This window comes from Micromesistius poutassou, assembly GCF_964030765.1.
Source record: "Micromesistius poutassou genome assembly, chromosome: 15".
Lineage (NCBI taxonomy): Eukaryota > Metazoa > Chordata > Actinopteri > Gadiformes > Gadidae > Micromesistius > Micromesistius poutassou.
The window spans coordinates 14,780,555-14,797,709 of NC_140285.1; the positions used below are offsets into that span (position 1 = coordinate 14,780,555).

Consider the following 17,155-nt stretch of genomic DNA (forward strand, 5'->3'; position numbering starts at 1 on the left):
AACATAACCGGTGTTAAACGTATCCCTCTATGAAACACCGAGATACCCTGTCCCAGGTGGAGAAGCACCTTTAATGTCCTAATGTCTGTAGGCACGCACTGACCAAACATACAAATATAACATTCATAAATGAGTGTACAATTCTTAATCCTAAAACAACTAACGGTGACCTTAATGATAGCATTGATAGCAGAGTTGTGTACCGGGAATAGGACCACATGAATAGAGATTAAAGTAAAGGCAGAGATTAATTCATGTACATTTTTCTGAGAAACTTCTTAGTTATTGCTTAAGTTGAACGTATGTAGTTTGTCAGGTTGTAACGCATCAACAACAGCCTACAATATAAACAATGAATAGGTACGTATCCTGAGAAGACCAGAGAGCTGGTCATAATGGGAGGCTGGGTTCAGGTAGTCATGGTGTCTGGGGCTTGTGTGAATGCTACTGGGCTGTGGGGCAGGGCCTGTTCACACTGTCTCTTTAAAAAAGATACAATAATTATAAAAATTAAAAAAAATATGCACTGTTTCACGAAACACTGCAGCATATTACAGTACCAACAGTGATCTATTTTAATTTCCCAACCCATCTCTCTTAATAAAAAACGCAATAGATGTTTAAGATCAAAACAAAATCCTTGTTATGTATTCTTCTTCTTTAATCCTTTTGGCCATAGGGCGTCCACCGTGGATCTACACCTCACTCTCCTCTGAGCGAGGGCCTTTGAATCTTGCCAGGAGGTCCCCGTCTTGGTCAGTTCATCAAGCATGGCCCGCCTCCAGTTGGATTTCGGTCTTCCTGTCTTCCTCTTGCCTTGGGGCAAGACACTTCCTAAGTGTGTGACCGATCCATCCCCACTTGCTGGATTTGATGTCAATGTCTATTTGCTCCTGGTTCATGCGTCTCCACAGGTCTACATTTGATCTTTTACTGGGCCACCAAATCCTCAGTCTGTATCTGAGACAGTTGTTAATAAACACTTAATGTTTTATTAACAACTCGACATCTTTATCAGCTCCTCCATCTGTGCTGATGTTGCTCCCCAGGTATACAAACTCAACCACATCTTCCAGGTTTTGCTCCTCGATTGTGATAGGTTGGTGGGTTTTGGTGTTGAGCCTCATGACCTTGGTCTTCCCAACGTTTATCCTGAGGCCTAGTTGTTTACTGTGTTAATGTAATCTGGTGGTCTTGCATTGAATGTTTGCATGTGTTCCTGAGATCAGAGCCAGGTCATCTGCAAAATCGAGATCTTCCAGTTGCTCAAAAGGGTTCCACTGTAGTCCTGTCCTTTGTCTATCCACTGACATTTTCAATGTCCAGTCGATGAAGATAAGGAAGAGTAGGGGAGACAGTAGACAGCCTTGACATACTCCTTTTTTCATGAGGAGGGTGTCCGAGAGCTTAGCATTTGAGATGACTTGACCTGTGAATCCATCATACATGCATTTGATGATGTTTTATGGGTATTCCTTAATGTCGGAGCAGCTTCCACAGAATGTTTCTGTCTAGACTGTCGAAAGCCTTTTCGAAGTCAAGGATTTCTTATACAGTGGCAAGGTCTCAGAAATGCTGGCAAAATCAACAAATGGCAGTTATAGAAACAGAATGCAAAAATACAATTTCCCATTACATCCCTCCTTCCAATCGTTGGGAATGTCTTCTTTTTCCAAGACGTCATTTAGGTGAAGGATATCAGTGGTGGGATGTTGTCCTTCCCTGGTGCCCTGCCCAGCTTCACTTTTTTGCTGGCTCTCCTTATTTCCTCCTTAGGTATCCTACCACAGTTGAGGTTGAGGTCTTTTCTTGCTTCCTCTGTGACTGGGGGGTGTCTTGTATTGTTGTATTGTTATGTATTAGTAGTCACATATTGGTGTATCATAAAAGAGTTATCACACTTAAATGAGTTGCTAAATTAAAGTTAGAACTAGAATCGAATATATTAATTGGTGTTATCATACTTTAATATATATTTTAGGGTTTGTATGTTTTTATTTTATTTTATTTGCATCCTTTTTTTTATCCACATTGAGTCAATTCCCTTTTCCAATTAGATTATTTCTAATTATAAACCAAGCTGCAACTCTTTCAGGTTAACTCACCTTGTTAGGAGCAACGCACCCTTTACTCTAATTACAGGATCATTATTATTGTGTATAGCTGATATATTTATCAACATCAACATATTTATTTGATCAATTGGAATTAACACTTATAACAATGTCATTAGTTTATTTTGAACACTGAACTTAGAATACGGCGTGTGTCTTTTTATTCTGTCAAAGTTTGAAAGATTCTCCTGATTGGCTCTTGTGAGCGTACGATTCATCCAATGGCGTGAGTGGGGGAACTCCATGAGGGAGTTCCATGGAAACCATTTCGGTTTCCATGGATACTATCTCCTCGTATAGTATCCTCAGTGGTCGTTCTACCAGGTCCTCGGTACCCTACGTGTACGAGGGAAGGTGGCAAGGAACCGCGGGTCTGTTCCATGACACGTCCTCTGGTTTCACCAGACCGTGACCACATTAGGTGAAGCTCTAGACCCACTAGATCGTGATTTATGTCCTAGCAAATGGGTTGAATGATAGGACGTGAGCTAATCCAAACTTTGTTTGCCATCTGAGGCAGTCTCAAATAACAATGTCACCCCATAACAACGATTTATCTTTACAGTACTTCAACTGTCTTGAGTCCCTTCAGTACAGCGGAATCATAAATCTCGGGTGCATTCTGAGGTAGTACCAGCCCTATTGGATGAATCCGCTATAATAAAACCAATAGGGTGTGGCTCATATCTACGCTTATTTTACGGTCTAGTACGGTATGAGGAATAGATTTGTTCACTGATAGCACTAGTGGACCAATTATAATATAGCCAGTGACATGTCAACAGTATTGTCGGGTCGATAGAGTCTCGTAAAGACCTCTGTTTGGTCACTAGCTGGAAATAGGCTACTGGGCTGTTAACATGTGAAGAGATGTCGGATGATCGTGTTGGTCTTTATAAATAAAGTCGTAGTGTAATCTCATCATTTATTGTGCTTGTTCATTTTAATTTACAAACACCATATATGGTCCCTTGGGGGCAGTTTGCAAAACAGTTAAGGGTGGATTTAATCTCGTTCAAGATATCCTCAAGACGCAACTTCTGTAAAGGGATGTACAAAATGTTCGTTATTGGAGAGAGAGAGAGGGTGGGCATTTTCACTTACATGGGTTTAGCGGCTGGAGGGCGGGACTTCCGATAGAGCGATATCCATTTCCTATTTACATGTTTTGGGTATATTGCTTGGTCAAAAATGTCTAGACCTAACCTATATTCACTGTCCTTGTCGCTGTGATTCTTGTCATGTTCATATATTCTCGCTCCGAGGACTGTTAACCTGGGAACACATCTCACAGGAAGTAAGAGATCGGCAAGTGCGTTGTGGTGGACCGGTATAACGCTACCATTCCCTATCCTCTCCGACCCTAACGGTTTTTTTTATATTAAAATACGACGACCCACGTGCTTCTCGTCAATTTAAAAAAAATTCCAGCGTCGCCAACAGGTTTAATAAATTAATGAACTAGGAGTCGACGACAGTCCAGAAATTTCCACTCACCGGACCTTCCCTAAGCACTCTACTAGTGTGGTGATATCGTCGCTGCGCATCATACTGTTGAGCTGTCGGAGCCATTGTAACATAGTGAACGTTGAACCGAGTAAGTACAAGAATGTCTTCATGCTTTTACGGAACTGCGTTGAGCCGAGGAAGGAGCTACTCCGTTAGCTCGTCGTATGTGGACGATCGGTCAATAATGTGGTGGATGACCACTCGCAACATTATACATGGAGCCATGTGTATCGCACTCGGATCCAAAGCCAGTGTCCGTGTCAAACACTACACAGAACATATTTGTAGTAGGCCTAAATGCGGATGTCATCCTGAATTGTATTAATTCTCCACATCGTGTGCTTCCCATCACCTGTAGAAGTCCCAGATGGCTGTGAACGTTTTCTCCACATCTGTGAACAACGATAACCTGAGTCGACATGATATGCTGTCTTGGGTCAACGTGTCTTTACAGATGAACTACTCCAAGATTGAGAATTTGTGTTCAGGTGCGAAAATAGTTTTACCAAGGAGCCATAATATGCTTATTTTACCCACGAGTTGCACTGGATATGTTGTAATTTGGATGGTAATTTGTATTATGTTTTAGCATAGTAATGTACTGATTTGCCCTACAGGTGCAGCTTATTGCCAATTCATGGATGTGCTGTTCGCTGGATGCCTCCCCCTAAAAAAAGTGAAATTCAACGCCAAACAGGAGCACGAATACTTACAGAATTTTAAAATTCTACAAAACAGTTTTAAAAAGACTGGAGTTGACAAGGTAAGCGTTTAGCCTTTTGGATTTGGTATTATTAACCGTTAAAACCAAACGGGTATTTTCATTCTTGGATCTTTTATACCCACTTTCGAAGATAATTCCTGTAGACAGACTGACTAAAGGAAAATTCCAGGACAACTTTGAGTTTGTTCAGTGGTTCAAGAAGTTTTTTGACGCAAACTATGATCAGAGGGATTATGACCCAGTGGCAGCACGTCACGGACAGGAGACATCTGCGTTTACCTCAGCATCCAATGCTCCTGCTAAAGCCAAGGCCACAGCTCGTGAGAATTGCATATTTTGTATACAATTTCTATCCATATGTATTTGTCATTAACTGTGTCCTATTTCTAAATATTTCTGATTGGTTTACTTTAGAAAATGTCATTCAACCTGCTGACAGAGCGGCTTGTCGCATTGGTAAAGTGATTTTTTTTAAGAGGTCCTAAGATTGGCACTTGGGAGATGTGGGAGACAAGGTCTGGGGAGACACAGGGTGATCTCTGTTCCTGAACCATCTCTCGTAGATTGGCTGACTAGCAATGATGCACTGGTAATGTCCTCTCTGGTCGTGGTAGATGGTCCTAACAGAAGTGTCAATGGGTGCCTCATTTACAATTTCCTAATGTAGAGATGGTTCCTTGTGACATTAGAAATAACTTTTTGTTGCATTTAACATCTAAGCACCCACAAGGGCAAGCCCTGCCAAAGCGCTGCGGCCTGTTCCCTCAAAGAAACCTGGAGCAGGAGATGAGATCGGAGCACTTACTAACGAAGTGAGTAGTTGATCGTGTCGTCATTGAAGAATGTCTGTTGGCAATTTCAATTATCAGTTGACCTTCAAGTCTATACTCATGCACTGTATATGATGGAATTGAGGATTTGCTTAATCGTATGGTTCTAACCCTCAGGTTAGTGAGCTGAGATTAATTAAGTCTACTGTCGAGAAGGAAGTAAGCTTTTACCTTGAAAAGCTGAGGACTATTGAGCTCATCTGCCAAGAGAAGGAGACGGAAGGAGGAGGAGACGTCACTCTGCAGAGGATTCTGGAAATACTCTATGCAACAGATGTAAGCCACCAGTCAACATGGCGTTTATGCATACATCCCTTGATGCCAGTCAGTTATGGCTTATCCTGGCATGATCCTGCTAACTGGATGCGTATCTCCCCATAGGACGGCGCTGTCATGACAGAGGGTGACACTGGAGACGCGGAGCCAGAGGAGTTCTGATTGGAAAATGGGAGGGAGTCTAATGCTTGATCAAAAACATTTTTAACATGCACTTTGCCTTATTCTGTCAACAGGTTACTTTATGAATACATCGGAAATCACCTTTGGTCCATTACAGTAATGATCTCAAGCAACACATGATTTGTGGTTTCTCCTTTTCTTGTATGACGTGCACTGGATTCTAATTTGTATTCTTAAAATGCTGATTTGTCCCTTTTCTGATGTGATGTATCTAGATATACTTTGCGCTGTAAACCAGTGTCAAATGAGTTATAAATCAAAACACTTGTTGAAACTAGATTATGCTAATTAAAGATAAATGTATTTAAATTGTGTAATTCAATCTTGTCTGTGCCGATGCAGTGCATCATGTTTGAATATCTGAAGACTGCTGGAATGTATACAGAGTTGAATGGAAAAGTCTACTTTATAGTATAACCTTTGTGGAAAGTCATTATTGCACTGTCCACCCCTCTTGTCCAAATGAATGCTCGGGCAGGAAGTTTTGCAGACTTTTTCTCTTTGAAATACTGTAGCAAGCAAATTCAAAATATTGTGCCAAACTAGTTCGAAAAATAGTGCAGATCTATAAGTAGTCAAACTGTATCTAAACGTAAGCGTTATCATACATTCATGGAAATTCAATATCCAAATAATCAAAAGTAAGACATATTTAAATTATTTCATTGTTACTGCAATGAATAACCGCTTCAGCGAATTTCCCATGGTTTCAATACCCTTTCCATTTGAGAAGGTGTCGGGTTATGGTTACTTGGCGTAATGTCCAGATGCGTCCCTTGCCCAGGGACTGTCTCTCCCGCCTGAACAAGTCTAATGACTTCCTTGAACGAAAGAATCGCGGCCTCTGTTTCTTCACTGTCATTTCTGCTCGTCTCGCTGTCACTCCTGCTAGTGCCAGGTCCTGATCTTGAGAGCATTTCATTCTGAGTTTCGACCTCACGAGGGTCACCGCCGCTCCATTGTTTGAACCCCGCTGAGTCGATGGGCTCAACAAACCTGGCAATAAAAAAGTTAATTTAGTGCTATATCCAACACACAATCGCTCAGGCAGAACTAGAAGAGTTCAGTTTAAATCACGAATCAGGTCATGGCTGACATGAGATTTAAAAACCAGACTTGCCTGGGACAAATGTATCACTCAACAACTCAACTAAACATCTTTACTTGTACTGACAATAGTTTTTTGAGTTAACTGAGGTGCTTCTGGCTCACTTAACTGAGAAAACATACCGGTTATAATAAAATAATTTCATCTCCAGCCCAGGTGCTCCGTGGCTACAGGTGCTGTCCACCAACAACAACCCGTTTAGGAACCTTTCATCCGTCTCGAAGTCGTATGAGTTAAACCTTTGGTAAACCTCCATCACTCAAGTACAACGATCACTAAGTGGTAGCTTGGTTATATAGTTGCTTTTAAAAAGTCCACATTATAATATAAATGCTTTATGACAACAACACCCAGTTTCTACTCCGATGTCGACAATTTGAACGACTGCAACCAACAAATGACAAGAAGGGCCCACAGTTGAACACTTTGACCACAGCTCCCCAAGCGGACTTTTGTGGTTGTGTGCCATTTAAAAGCAAATTCTGTTACTCTACTGTTCTATCGAGTCTATATCAGCATATGTACGCATTCATGAAAACTGATGTTTCCTCTCAATTGTGTGTTTGAATGTACCCGTTGTAAATGGTAGGACTATGTTTATGTGTACAATTACATCCATAATAATCTATAGGGTAAAATGAATGCTCTGTCGGAGGCCTACTGCAAGGTCTGGTGGTGACTGTTGGACTTGACCTGCCCTTGATCTCTGTCGGCCACCTGCCTGCCGCACCTTTATACATCAATCTTTCTCTGCTGATCTTGACTGATCATTTGAATCATGTTTCAGACTGAGAGGGCTTCCGTATCATTCAGCCATCTAAGCACTAACGGCAATGGTGCAGCGCTGCTGCACACTGCAAAGTAGTGGCAAGGCAGGATGTTCAGCTACTTGTGTACTACATTTAACAAATAAAAAAATAAAAAACCCATCCCTGCATGTTTTTAACTCAGGAGTAAATACATACAGGCTGAATCTGCATATCGTTAGGATTTCTGGATTTAAACTAATATATTAATGTTTAATGTGTGAACATAGTGTAAATTGATATAGACCTCATATAGATAAATTGATAGATATACGTAAATATGGTAGGTGTGTCTTCCACCGGTGAAAAATACACAGCAACAAATGTATTGTTCGGATTAGTGTATTAACTTGTTTTTATTTTATTTTTCGTTTTAGTTAAGAGTGAACTGAAAAAAAGTATATTTAAAAAGCTTGATAATCAAATAAAAAATCTTAAATTGCACATAAATAAAATACAAATATGTATGTCAGAGTAAGCCACAATATCTATGGTCCTTCTACACATCAGCACAATCTCCCTCTCTGTATGTTTATTATTCACAAAAGAGTACATATTAATTCATATCAAGTCAGTCACACAGAGATTCTCCACTTTCTCTTTTAAACTGCCATCCAATCAAACATTAATTTCTGGAATTACATTAGTTGAGCTTCTAAAATTCCATATTGTCCAGATTCAGATCAGATGACGGCTGACATCGAGGCTGCCCTTCCTTCCTGTCACTCCCAGCTGGGCTCTCTGGGCTGAGTGCTGAGTGTTGCAGAGTATTTCTGTCACTGGGGCTTGCCTGCATTCAAGGTTTGCCTTTGGGGACGGGCGAAGCAGAACGTCAGGGTACTGCCAGAGCTGCAGTCATAGTTTCCTTCCTGTTAAATAACAATGGGGAAGAGGATGAAATCAAGCAGGTGAATAAAAAGGAATGAGTTGATATGGAGTATAGGGATCATATGTAGCTTCATATCGTCGTTTAGACGGCTCTCTACCATACAGGTCTACACGGTATGTACATGAAGACCTACCTCTGCTGTGACACTGCTCGAGCTGCCATCCCGTGCGATGGCCCCTTTCGTCGCCATGTTCTGACTGCTCCCTTTCTCCTCTCCCTGCTTCATGAACCTCTTGTTGACGATCCTGGTGACGCTGTCGTTCCTGTGTAGCGCAACGGCAGGGGGCCTTGTGGGAATGCGCTCAAGGTTCTTCAGGTCAGACTTCCCCTTCGGCCCGGCTCCTGGTGCCGGCTTCTCTGCTCGCCCGCTTACTTTGCGCAAGAACTCTGTGACCAGGCCGTAGCGATGGTTTCCAGCAGCTTTACTGGGGGGCTTAGCAGCTCGGCTGGGGCTGCCAAAGTCAGTGTTTAGAGTGCTGCTGATGTGCCCTGCACTGGCCTTATTGTGGGCCGGGCGGGCCCAGGTCGTCCGGGCAGGGCCTTGATTGGAGAGATTGACCAAGGCTCGTTCCCTGGAGGGGGTGGAGGACGAAGAGGAGGATGCCAGGGAGGAGCTGCTGCTGAAGGTGGTGGAGGGGAGGAAAGAGGAGGAATGCCTCCGGTACAACTTCGGGGAGGTCTGTCTGGGTCTCGCGGCCCTTCCGTTGACTCTCTCCGCAGAGGTCGAGTTGTGGAGAGCGCGAGCAGACGACGGGCTCTGCACCCTGGAGGGGCTGTTTCTCACCGAGGCGACCCCCTGGGGTCCGTCCGTCTGCAGGGCAACGCTCACCATCTGGGGCTGTGTCTTGGTCTGAGTGCCCGAACAGGCCACCTCCACCCAGGCCCCGCTCGATCGCCGTCGCTCTTCCTCCGGGTGGCTCGAGTGAGCTACCCGCCTCCAGCTGGCAGTCATCTCCTTCATGTCATCACTCAGGTTGGCAGAGAGCCCCAGATAGAGGGGCGACAGAGGGCTACGCAGGGGGCACCAAGATGAGACCACGGCGACCGACTCCCTGTCCGTGGCGGGACTTTGCCGCAGCTGAGCAAGCCGGACTCTGCGTGCAGAAGGGGGGCTGTAGTATATACGGATGGCAGTGCTTTCTGGGGCGGTGTGGCTCCTCTCCGTAGATATCTGTTCAAAGTCGAGATCAGGGAAGTTGCGCGGCATGATCGGATGGTCCCAGGTCTTGACGGGGTCCTCTTGGTCCAGCTGAGCCACCGACTGGCTGAGATAGAACCAGTGTTTCCGGTTGGACTTGCATGGAGCATATGGCCGTCTGGACCTCTTCCCTTCAGCCTTGTATGTCCTGTGGGAGAAAGTATGACTTTGTGTCTCTTGAAGACTTCAATGTCAATAATAAATGTAAGATGTGCAGAATGAGGAGGAGAATAATAAAACTGACCTGTCAATTTCAAAGTATCTCCTCTCATTGCTGATAGCACAGGCGCTGGCATCCTAGGAAAGAAAGTTTAGCAAAAATATATAATAAGACTTAAATCAGTTTTGAACTCTCACTGAAATGAGGTAAACATAAGAAATGAATGTCTTAGAGTAACACTGGGATTACAGTCTCTTAGGTCGGCACGAAAATCATTAAAGAAGTTAAACCCTTTCCTTATGAAGTAAATTCTATGATTTTCTCTTAACACTCTTTATTAAACATTATTGTCACTTATAGTTTGAACTGAAGCATAAAATTGTTTCTGCTGTATATCTAGCACTTTCTTAGCATTTTAAGAGATAACAACTGTTACTGTTTAACAAATGAATATACAGTAGGTCAGAGACATTCACAGAACAATACAGTAAATGAAATCATAAATAACTTAATAATCATGACTATTGAACTGTAATCGTCATCTTTTTACAACAGCCCATGAACTCAAAGGTCTATTGAAACCCGGGAAGTTTTGGGTCGATGTCGGAACTGGTCCGGTTTGGCAGTAGCCCCCGCAGCAGATTAACCTAAATACTGTCGCCCTTGATGAAGTGTGTTGATTTTGTGTGCTGCAGAGAGTATGACGATGAAGCCATGCCAAGAGGATCAGCATGGCTTTCCAGCGCATCATCACATAAACACACACACATACTGTACATACGCACACAGCTGCATCAAACGGCTGAAGTGTGAGAGTGTTCCATACCTCATTCGTCTTGCATCGCACAGCCATGGGTTCACTGTCACGTGCAGTCAGACTGTCGGGACACTCGGCCTCCAGTTCATGCAGCAGTTTCTGGAGCATGTCGATGGTTTTGGCTCTTGCCTTGAAAAAAACAGACATGGTCTCCAAATATGCTCTACATATATTGTAATGAAATATGAACATACATATGAATTATATATATGAATATAATATAAGGAAGCATATAGTATAGACTATAGGTGAAGAAAATATGTGTATAAATGTAATTGCTTTATATGTAAGGGACCTCTGGTTATTTCAGTCAGAACTTCTTTATTAGTACCTCGTTGTCTGCCAGTCCGGCTTCTTTAACTTGAGCCCATCGATGGAGAACTGACATTGCCTGCAAAATGAGCAGCACTTTTGGATCTCTTGGACTTTGCATCGTGTTCAATTGAGAGGAAGGCCCCTGCTGTGTGTGCTTCCCTCTCTCCTTAATGTCTGTGGTACAGACCTCTTCCATCATGTCATGTTCAGTGACATTCTGAGCATCCATGTTGTGGCCCGCAAACTCCCCCAAAATAAAGGGAAACATATAGGAATCACAAACATGGGCATCCTTTTGAAACGAAAGACGACCTAATTCACTATCTGTCAGCAGTTTCTCCAGGTGTCCAATAAAGGCCAGCAACATGTTTTGCAAAAGCGCCAGAGATTCGTTTACAGGTCCCTGAATGAATGAGGACTGTCCTGGGGGTTGGGCCTTACCCTTTTTCTGAAACCCAGTCTCGGGCATAGCAACAGGTGTGGAGGCAAGGCCATTAGAGGGCGAGGTGAGAAGTTGAATGGCTGAACTCACAATGCAGGCATGCTCTTTGAGAGAAAGAAGCGTTTCACAGTCTTTCACAGTCTTCCCATGGAGACCTCTGTCCTCCTCTCTGCCCGATACTTCCTCTTGGACCAAAGGACTCCATTCACCACCCACAGGACCCTCCCGGGTGATCTGGCACACAGACAACATCCCTTTGGTCTGTGCTGGGCTCCCGTCCCTAAGGATAGAGCTCTCGGCCACACCTGTATCTGTTGTACCGTTGGCCTTATTGTCCTGTGTGTACTCTGTTTTGCGGCCCATTGTCCCACTTTGTCCCCTCGCTTTCAGTTCCCACTCCAGGTCTACCTGGGGAACCAGTTTTTCTGACATTACTTCGATTGGCTCCTCCTCTTCCTCCTCGTTCACACCCCCACATTTATCTCTCATGTCGCTCATCTCTGATCTCAGGCCGCGGTTCTCCACCTCCAGCTCTACAATGCGTCGGCTCAGGAGTGTGGCCTCCTCCTCCACCAGTTTCAAATGAGCCTTGACCTCCGTCTCCCTGGAACGGGCGTAGTTGGCTTTACCCTCGGGGAACTGGTTGGGGTCTACGTCTCCGTAGGCCGAGTGGTATCTCGCCAGCTCCACGCGCATTCCTTCACTTTCTGATACCAACTTGGTCAGCTTCTTGCACATCAGCGCCAATTCCTCTTTAGCAAAGTGCAGTTGGCATTTCAGATCAGCGCTGTCCTCCTGAGGAATGGAGAAGGGAAAGAAACACCCAACAACCCAAGTTAGATAGACGGACACAAGGGGGCAATAGTGGTTATTGGATACTGACATATTTGAGATCAGGTACGTATGTTATATACGTGAGATATGTTATACCTCTATCAGTTGGGAAAGCCTTCTTTCTGCTTTGCTGATAGGTGATCTGACACTTCTCCTCTTCAGAGAGTTCTGGGGGTGTCAAACAGAGCCAACGGGTCAAATTAGTTCTCAAAAAGGAAGGTTTTGTAAACGATCTCTTCCTCAGCATAAGCATTAGGTTACAAGTGGTTCCATACTGAGTCATGTGAACTGCTGCAAAGCATTTTTTCTTTTCACCACCAAGGGCAACGCTGAACTACATGAGCGAGTTAATCTGTTTGCTTGAGTATGAAAGGAATTCAGGCTGCAGTGAGCCCTGTCTCGGGATGCATTGTCTGGCCAGAAGACACAAGGCCGGAGGTCATGTTTATATAAATAACTGTACTCAGGGGTTAGAGGTGGGGATTATGAGCAGTGTGTTGACACCATTACATGGTCAAGGGTCGCAGATGAATAGGGTAAATTGTTATGTAGACATAATAGGAGAGTTAATGGGATGTTAGTATTTCCAAGTTTTACTGGAACCCAAGGCCCTCTGCTGCTAAGAACATACAGTAATTCTGTTCTTTAGTAATTCTTCAGCTATTTGTTTGATGTGAACTTGTCTACAACTGACCAGCAGATCAGTCGAGTGTTTGAAAGCATTTTAAATGTCCCTCCTCTTTCCCATCAATCGAGCAAAGATTCTGTGGTCCTAGATTAGGTAATCTAAGTGGATTTCCCACACAGGATAAGAGAGAGTAGCAGCTGTCCCGTTTGAGTGGGCCGGGCAAAGTTAACGCCAAGGCACAGAATCCTGGATTAGTCCTACCACGTGTGCGCAGAGTTCAGCATCATCCACATGAAGACGAGGCTTCAGGGCAGAATTGGCAACAACAAATAAATGGAGAAGGAAAACGGCAAACCAAGACATGGGGCATTATAGCGATACTGAATAGCTAGTGATATCTTTTCAGTTGTTGTAGGTCAGTATGTCAGTCTGTAAACACTATTTCGAATTCCATAATACATGCTGATCCCGATTTAGCCGAGCTTGAAAAAATTAAAATGGAGGGAAAGCGGGAGAGAATCTATTTCTGTAATCTCTCTATATGTTGCTTCCCTCTCGCGCTCTCTGTCTCTATTTTGTGTCCCCTCCAGTGGGAATGTCAGCTGTGCCTAGAGTTTAGGCTTCAGCATACCAAGAGGCTTCACCCCACCCAGGCACCAGTCAGCTGCTGGCCGTGCCCCTGGCTCATATCCTTCATGTGGTCCAGGGTCAAGCGCCATCTGACATCAGAGTAGTGTCAGCGCAAGGGGAGACAACTGCATGATACGGAGGCAGCTGTGAAGAGTAACCGGATGAAATGGGCGCTAGACTGCAGGGATATGGGAAATGTTTATGTGGCGTATGGATGGCGACAGCTGAGGGCCACCGCAGGGTTAAAGTGTACCATGGAGCAGACAGATGTAGACTGTGGAGCTAAATATATGGAAGGGAAACCTCTTTGGAGAAGACTTTGTCCACTTCAGTCTGCAGGACCTGCTTGGCGACCTCCAGCTCCTGGGTCCTTTCTCTGAGCGCCTCGTTCTCTACGTCCAGCAGGGACTTCTTCTTCTGCACAGACTCCAGCTCGTTCCGTAGGCGCAGAGACACGCTCTTTGCAACCTATCAGCAAAGTCACTTATTCATGAAAATACCCCATGTTATATCAACAACATGATGTGATGTACAACCATGTGCAAAGTATCCACTAAGCAAGATATGATTGAGGTAATAGAAAGTAACAGTGTGGCGTTTCTTAACTGTTCCATGTAGGTAGAGGCAATGATTGAAGTCAGAATTCAACACCGTAAAGAGGAGGCTAATCATTGCAAGGGTGAAAGTAGTTTCATTGTTTAGAGAAATGTGAGAGTATCAATTACCATCCTGTGTTATCAGCCCCTACGTAAAAGAAGCCAACCAACAAAGTCATAAACTCCAGCCAATGCGTTCCTTCCATGACGCTGTTTCCAATCTTAAACTCGTATACGTTTTAGTTTTAGGCCTCTATTTCGACAATCGACCACATAATTATACAGAGGTTTTTTACGAACCTACAAACAGGATGTACGATAAAAAAACTCTTTCCCCATTAAGGATTTTGTGGCACAACCCAACATCAGGATGTGGCCCGCCCATGAGTCATGCCGCTCTCGACCAATCACAGCACCCTCCCATTTGTGAGTGAGAGGCTAAGCAGGGAAAAATGTGGATGGTTGAAGTTAATTTGGATGACTCTAATCAACATGATTCACTCAAAAGCCGATTGACGAAGGCTCTTAAACTGCTTGGGTGGTACATAGTGCTTCTAAAGTCACCGAGAGAGGGGGGGATGTAGAGAGATGTGGAGAGAGAGAGAGAGAGAGAGTGAGAGAGCGAGAGAGCGAGAGAGAGGTCTGACCTTGATATCGTGCTCCAGGCTCCTGACCAGCTCCCCGTCCACTTGTCCGGTCTGAGCCACCCTGATGCTGCGGCGCTCTGCCTTGCGGAGCCGGTACTGCAGGATGCGGCAGGTCTTGTTGGCCTGCTCCAGCTGCAGCCGCAGCTCCTGCAGCTGGTACACCTCCTCCTCCTGGAACATGTCCCGCATCTCCACCATCTCGCAGTGCAGCTCCTCCATCTCATCCTGGGAGGAGGGGTATGGACACAGACCTCAAGACCTGGAGGAGCAGGGCTGTCCGCTGTACCGCTGTGGTTGTTCTAGCTCAGTTTGGAGTCCACGATACATTTTCCACACACAATGGCCTAATATTTAACTGCCCTTGACAAGAGGCAGACGTGTTGGCAGAGTGCCCAAATACTTTTGTTGGATTTGTTAATGTTTACTTTGTTAACTATATCATTGTTCCACAATCAGCAGGATACAGGCCCTATACATTGAAATAGCCTATATGTGTAAATAACATGATTGTTATATAATGGTAATATCATTATTTAAGACACAGTCCATGTGGCAATAATTGTTGTAGCATGGACATTATGAATTGGAATCAATGACAATTCGTTGTTTTTCCTTCAGCGACAGGATTTCTGCCTTCCTAACATCGAGCACCCTGGGGCGTCAGTCACACGGTCTCGGTCACTAATTGGGATTGGCATGTGCAATTACAGAGAATCCGCTCTGCTGTCAAAACGCTGCACACAGGACACGTGTTGGAGGCTAAAGACTGTATACACAATAGGTTTTAGAACTAAGCAATAGGACGACACACAATGATAATTGAAATATATATATTCATTTGTTAAAAAAAAAGATATCCTTACTTTCAAATATTCGTTTTCAGATCTCAAGTCGTCGACCTCCCTGATCAGACCTTCAGTTGTCTCCCCCATCATCAGAGTTGAATAGTTTTCTGACACATAAGCGACTCCAAGAGACCCTCCTAAATCAGGGGGGTCGTTGCCCACAGTGTCGCCGTCCTTGCTCTCCTTTTCATCGCCTCTTCCTCCGCCGTGCTTCGCAGACGCGCTCCCGTCCAACCAACTTATTTCAGGGTCAATATTCGGAGGGTCTGGCTTGTTGCCCTCCGACGTGCAATCAGACATTTCCGAGCTACTATCAGAAGAAGAGAGTTTCCAAGACACACAGCCAGAGTCTTTGCTGTAGTCCTCCGAGGCGTTGCTGTCATCGGACAGTTTCCTCTGCACGCTGGCACTCTTTGGGCACTCGTCGTTGGACACACTCTCCACGACGCTTCCCGCTCGGTTCCCTTTTCCCACTGATTTCAGCTCCGGTGCAGATTCCTTCTGAGTCCCCCGCGTGTCGTTGTTAAGCCGTGTCTTAGGGCAGGAGCTCCTCCGGCAGTCTTTAGTCCCCTTCTGGATCTGAGGGGCGCCCTGCTGTGGCGCCCTGGGTGGCTGCTGGCCCCGGGGCGCCGGCTTTGCGCTCTTGTCCGCCCTGTTCATCTTCTGGGGTCCAGAATTAATCAGAGTAAATCAGAGTGGTTAATGTTACTACCGTTTGAAAAAAGAGATGATCCCGCAGACCCGACGTTAACTGTACTCTACTCACGAGTTATTGTTCGCTTCCACTCTGAAAAAAGGACAGAAAGGCGTGAGTTGTTGGTGCCTCCTGGCTGGTTCTTCTCCGCCCACTCGGCCCGGACAGGGGGAGCGCTCATGGCTTAACTGTATTTGGCCGAAAAAAAGTCAATCGACATTTTGTGAGAAAGTTAACCACATTGGTTATATGGTCAAGTGACACTTTCGCTTCATGGAAAATAGTTGTCATGAGGCCCGAAGTAATTGAATTGTTATTTGTCCATCCATATGTTTTTTTCCAAAATATGGGGACAAATCCATCCAAAACTGAATTTGACTGACGTAGGCTTATTCGAATCACATGTTTGATAGGCTTAATCATTTAATAGTATAATAGTATTGTATAATAGTATGATACAATATAGCATAATATAATGCAATTGAATGCAATAATGTATTACTATATATTATATTATTATATATTATATTTTATTATTTTAGATTACATTATATTATATTATATTATACCATATCATATTATATTACATAATATTATATAAAATTATAATATTATATTTTATTATTATATATAATATATTATATGATGCTATGTTATATAATACAATACAATATAATATTATAACCAATATATATACCAATATATATTATATAACCAATAACCAATATTATAAACAATTTATAACAATATATACCAATATATTATAACAATATTAATACAAAGCACTTCTGAAGCGTTTCTGTGCGCTCTAGTTCTAGCAGAGGAGGTTCTGATTGGCTGATCGAGCCACCATGGGTCTGGCGGTGAAGGCTCTGATTGGCTGATGGCGCCCCACTAGCGACGTTGCCCT

The 17,155-nt window shown here is 44.0% G+C and overlaps 3 protein-coding genes across 3 annotated transcripts; 1 reads left to right on the plus strand and 2 right to left on the minus strand.

The window, feature by feature from the left end:
- The first annotated feature begins 3,554 nt into the window (after nt 1-3,554).
- On the plus strand, nt 3,555-6,162 carry LOC311359093 (microtubule-associated protein RP/EB family member 1-like). Its single transcript, XM_084479046.1, has 7 exons — nt 3,555-3,711; nt 3,982-4,111; nt 4,241-4,386; nt 4,478-4,667; nt 5,068-5,159; nt 5,295-5,453; nt 5,559-6,162. Exons 2-7 carry the CDS (start codon nt 3,991-3,993, stop codon nt 5,613-5,615), a joined length of 765 nt encoding a protein of 254 aa, XP_084335172.1. The 5' UTR covers nt 3,555-3,711; nt 3,982-3,990; the 3' UTR covers nt 5,616-6,162.
- A 121-nt stretch (nt 6,163-6,283) lies between these two features.
- On the minus strand, nt 6,284-7,172 carry LOC311359094 (uncharacterized protein). Its single transcript, XM_084479047.1, has 2 exons — nt 6,867-7,172; nt 6,284-6,632 (listed from the first exon to the last, which is right to left on the minus strand). Exons 1-2 carry the CDS (start codon nt 6,998-7,000, stop codon nt 6,326-6,328), a joined length of 441 nt encoding a protein of 146 aa, XP_084335173.1. The 5' UTR covers nt 7,001-7,172; the 3' UTR covers nt 6,284-6,325.
- Nucleotides 7,173-8,145: 973 nt separating this feature from the next.
- On the minus strand, nt 8,146-16,211 carry LOC311359590 (uncharacterized protein; the record flags this gene model as incomplete). Its single annotated transcript, XM_084479640.1, has 9 exons — nt 8,146-8,419; nt 8,573-9,785; nt 9,882-9,934; nt 10,624-10,743; nt 10,946-12,166; nt 12,302-12,373; nt 13,767-13,931; nt 14,707-14,931; nt 15,570-16,211. The coding sequence occupies 9 exons, from the start codon at nt 16,209-16,211 to the stop codon at nt 8,327-8,329; spliced, it is 3,804 nt and encodes a 1,267-aa protein (XP_084335766.1). The 3' UTR covers nt 8,146-8,326.
- Between the last annotated feature and the right edge of the window lie 944 nt (nt 16,212-17,155).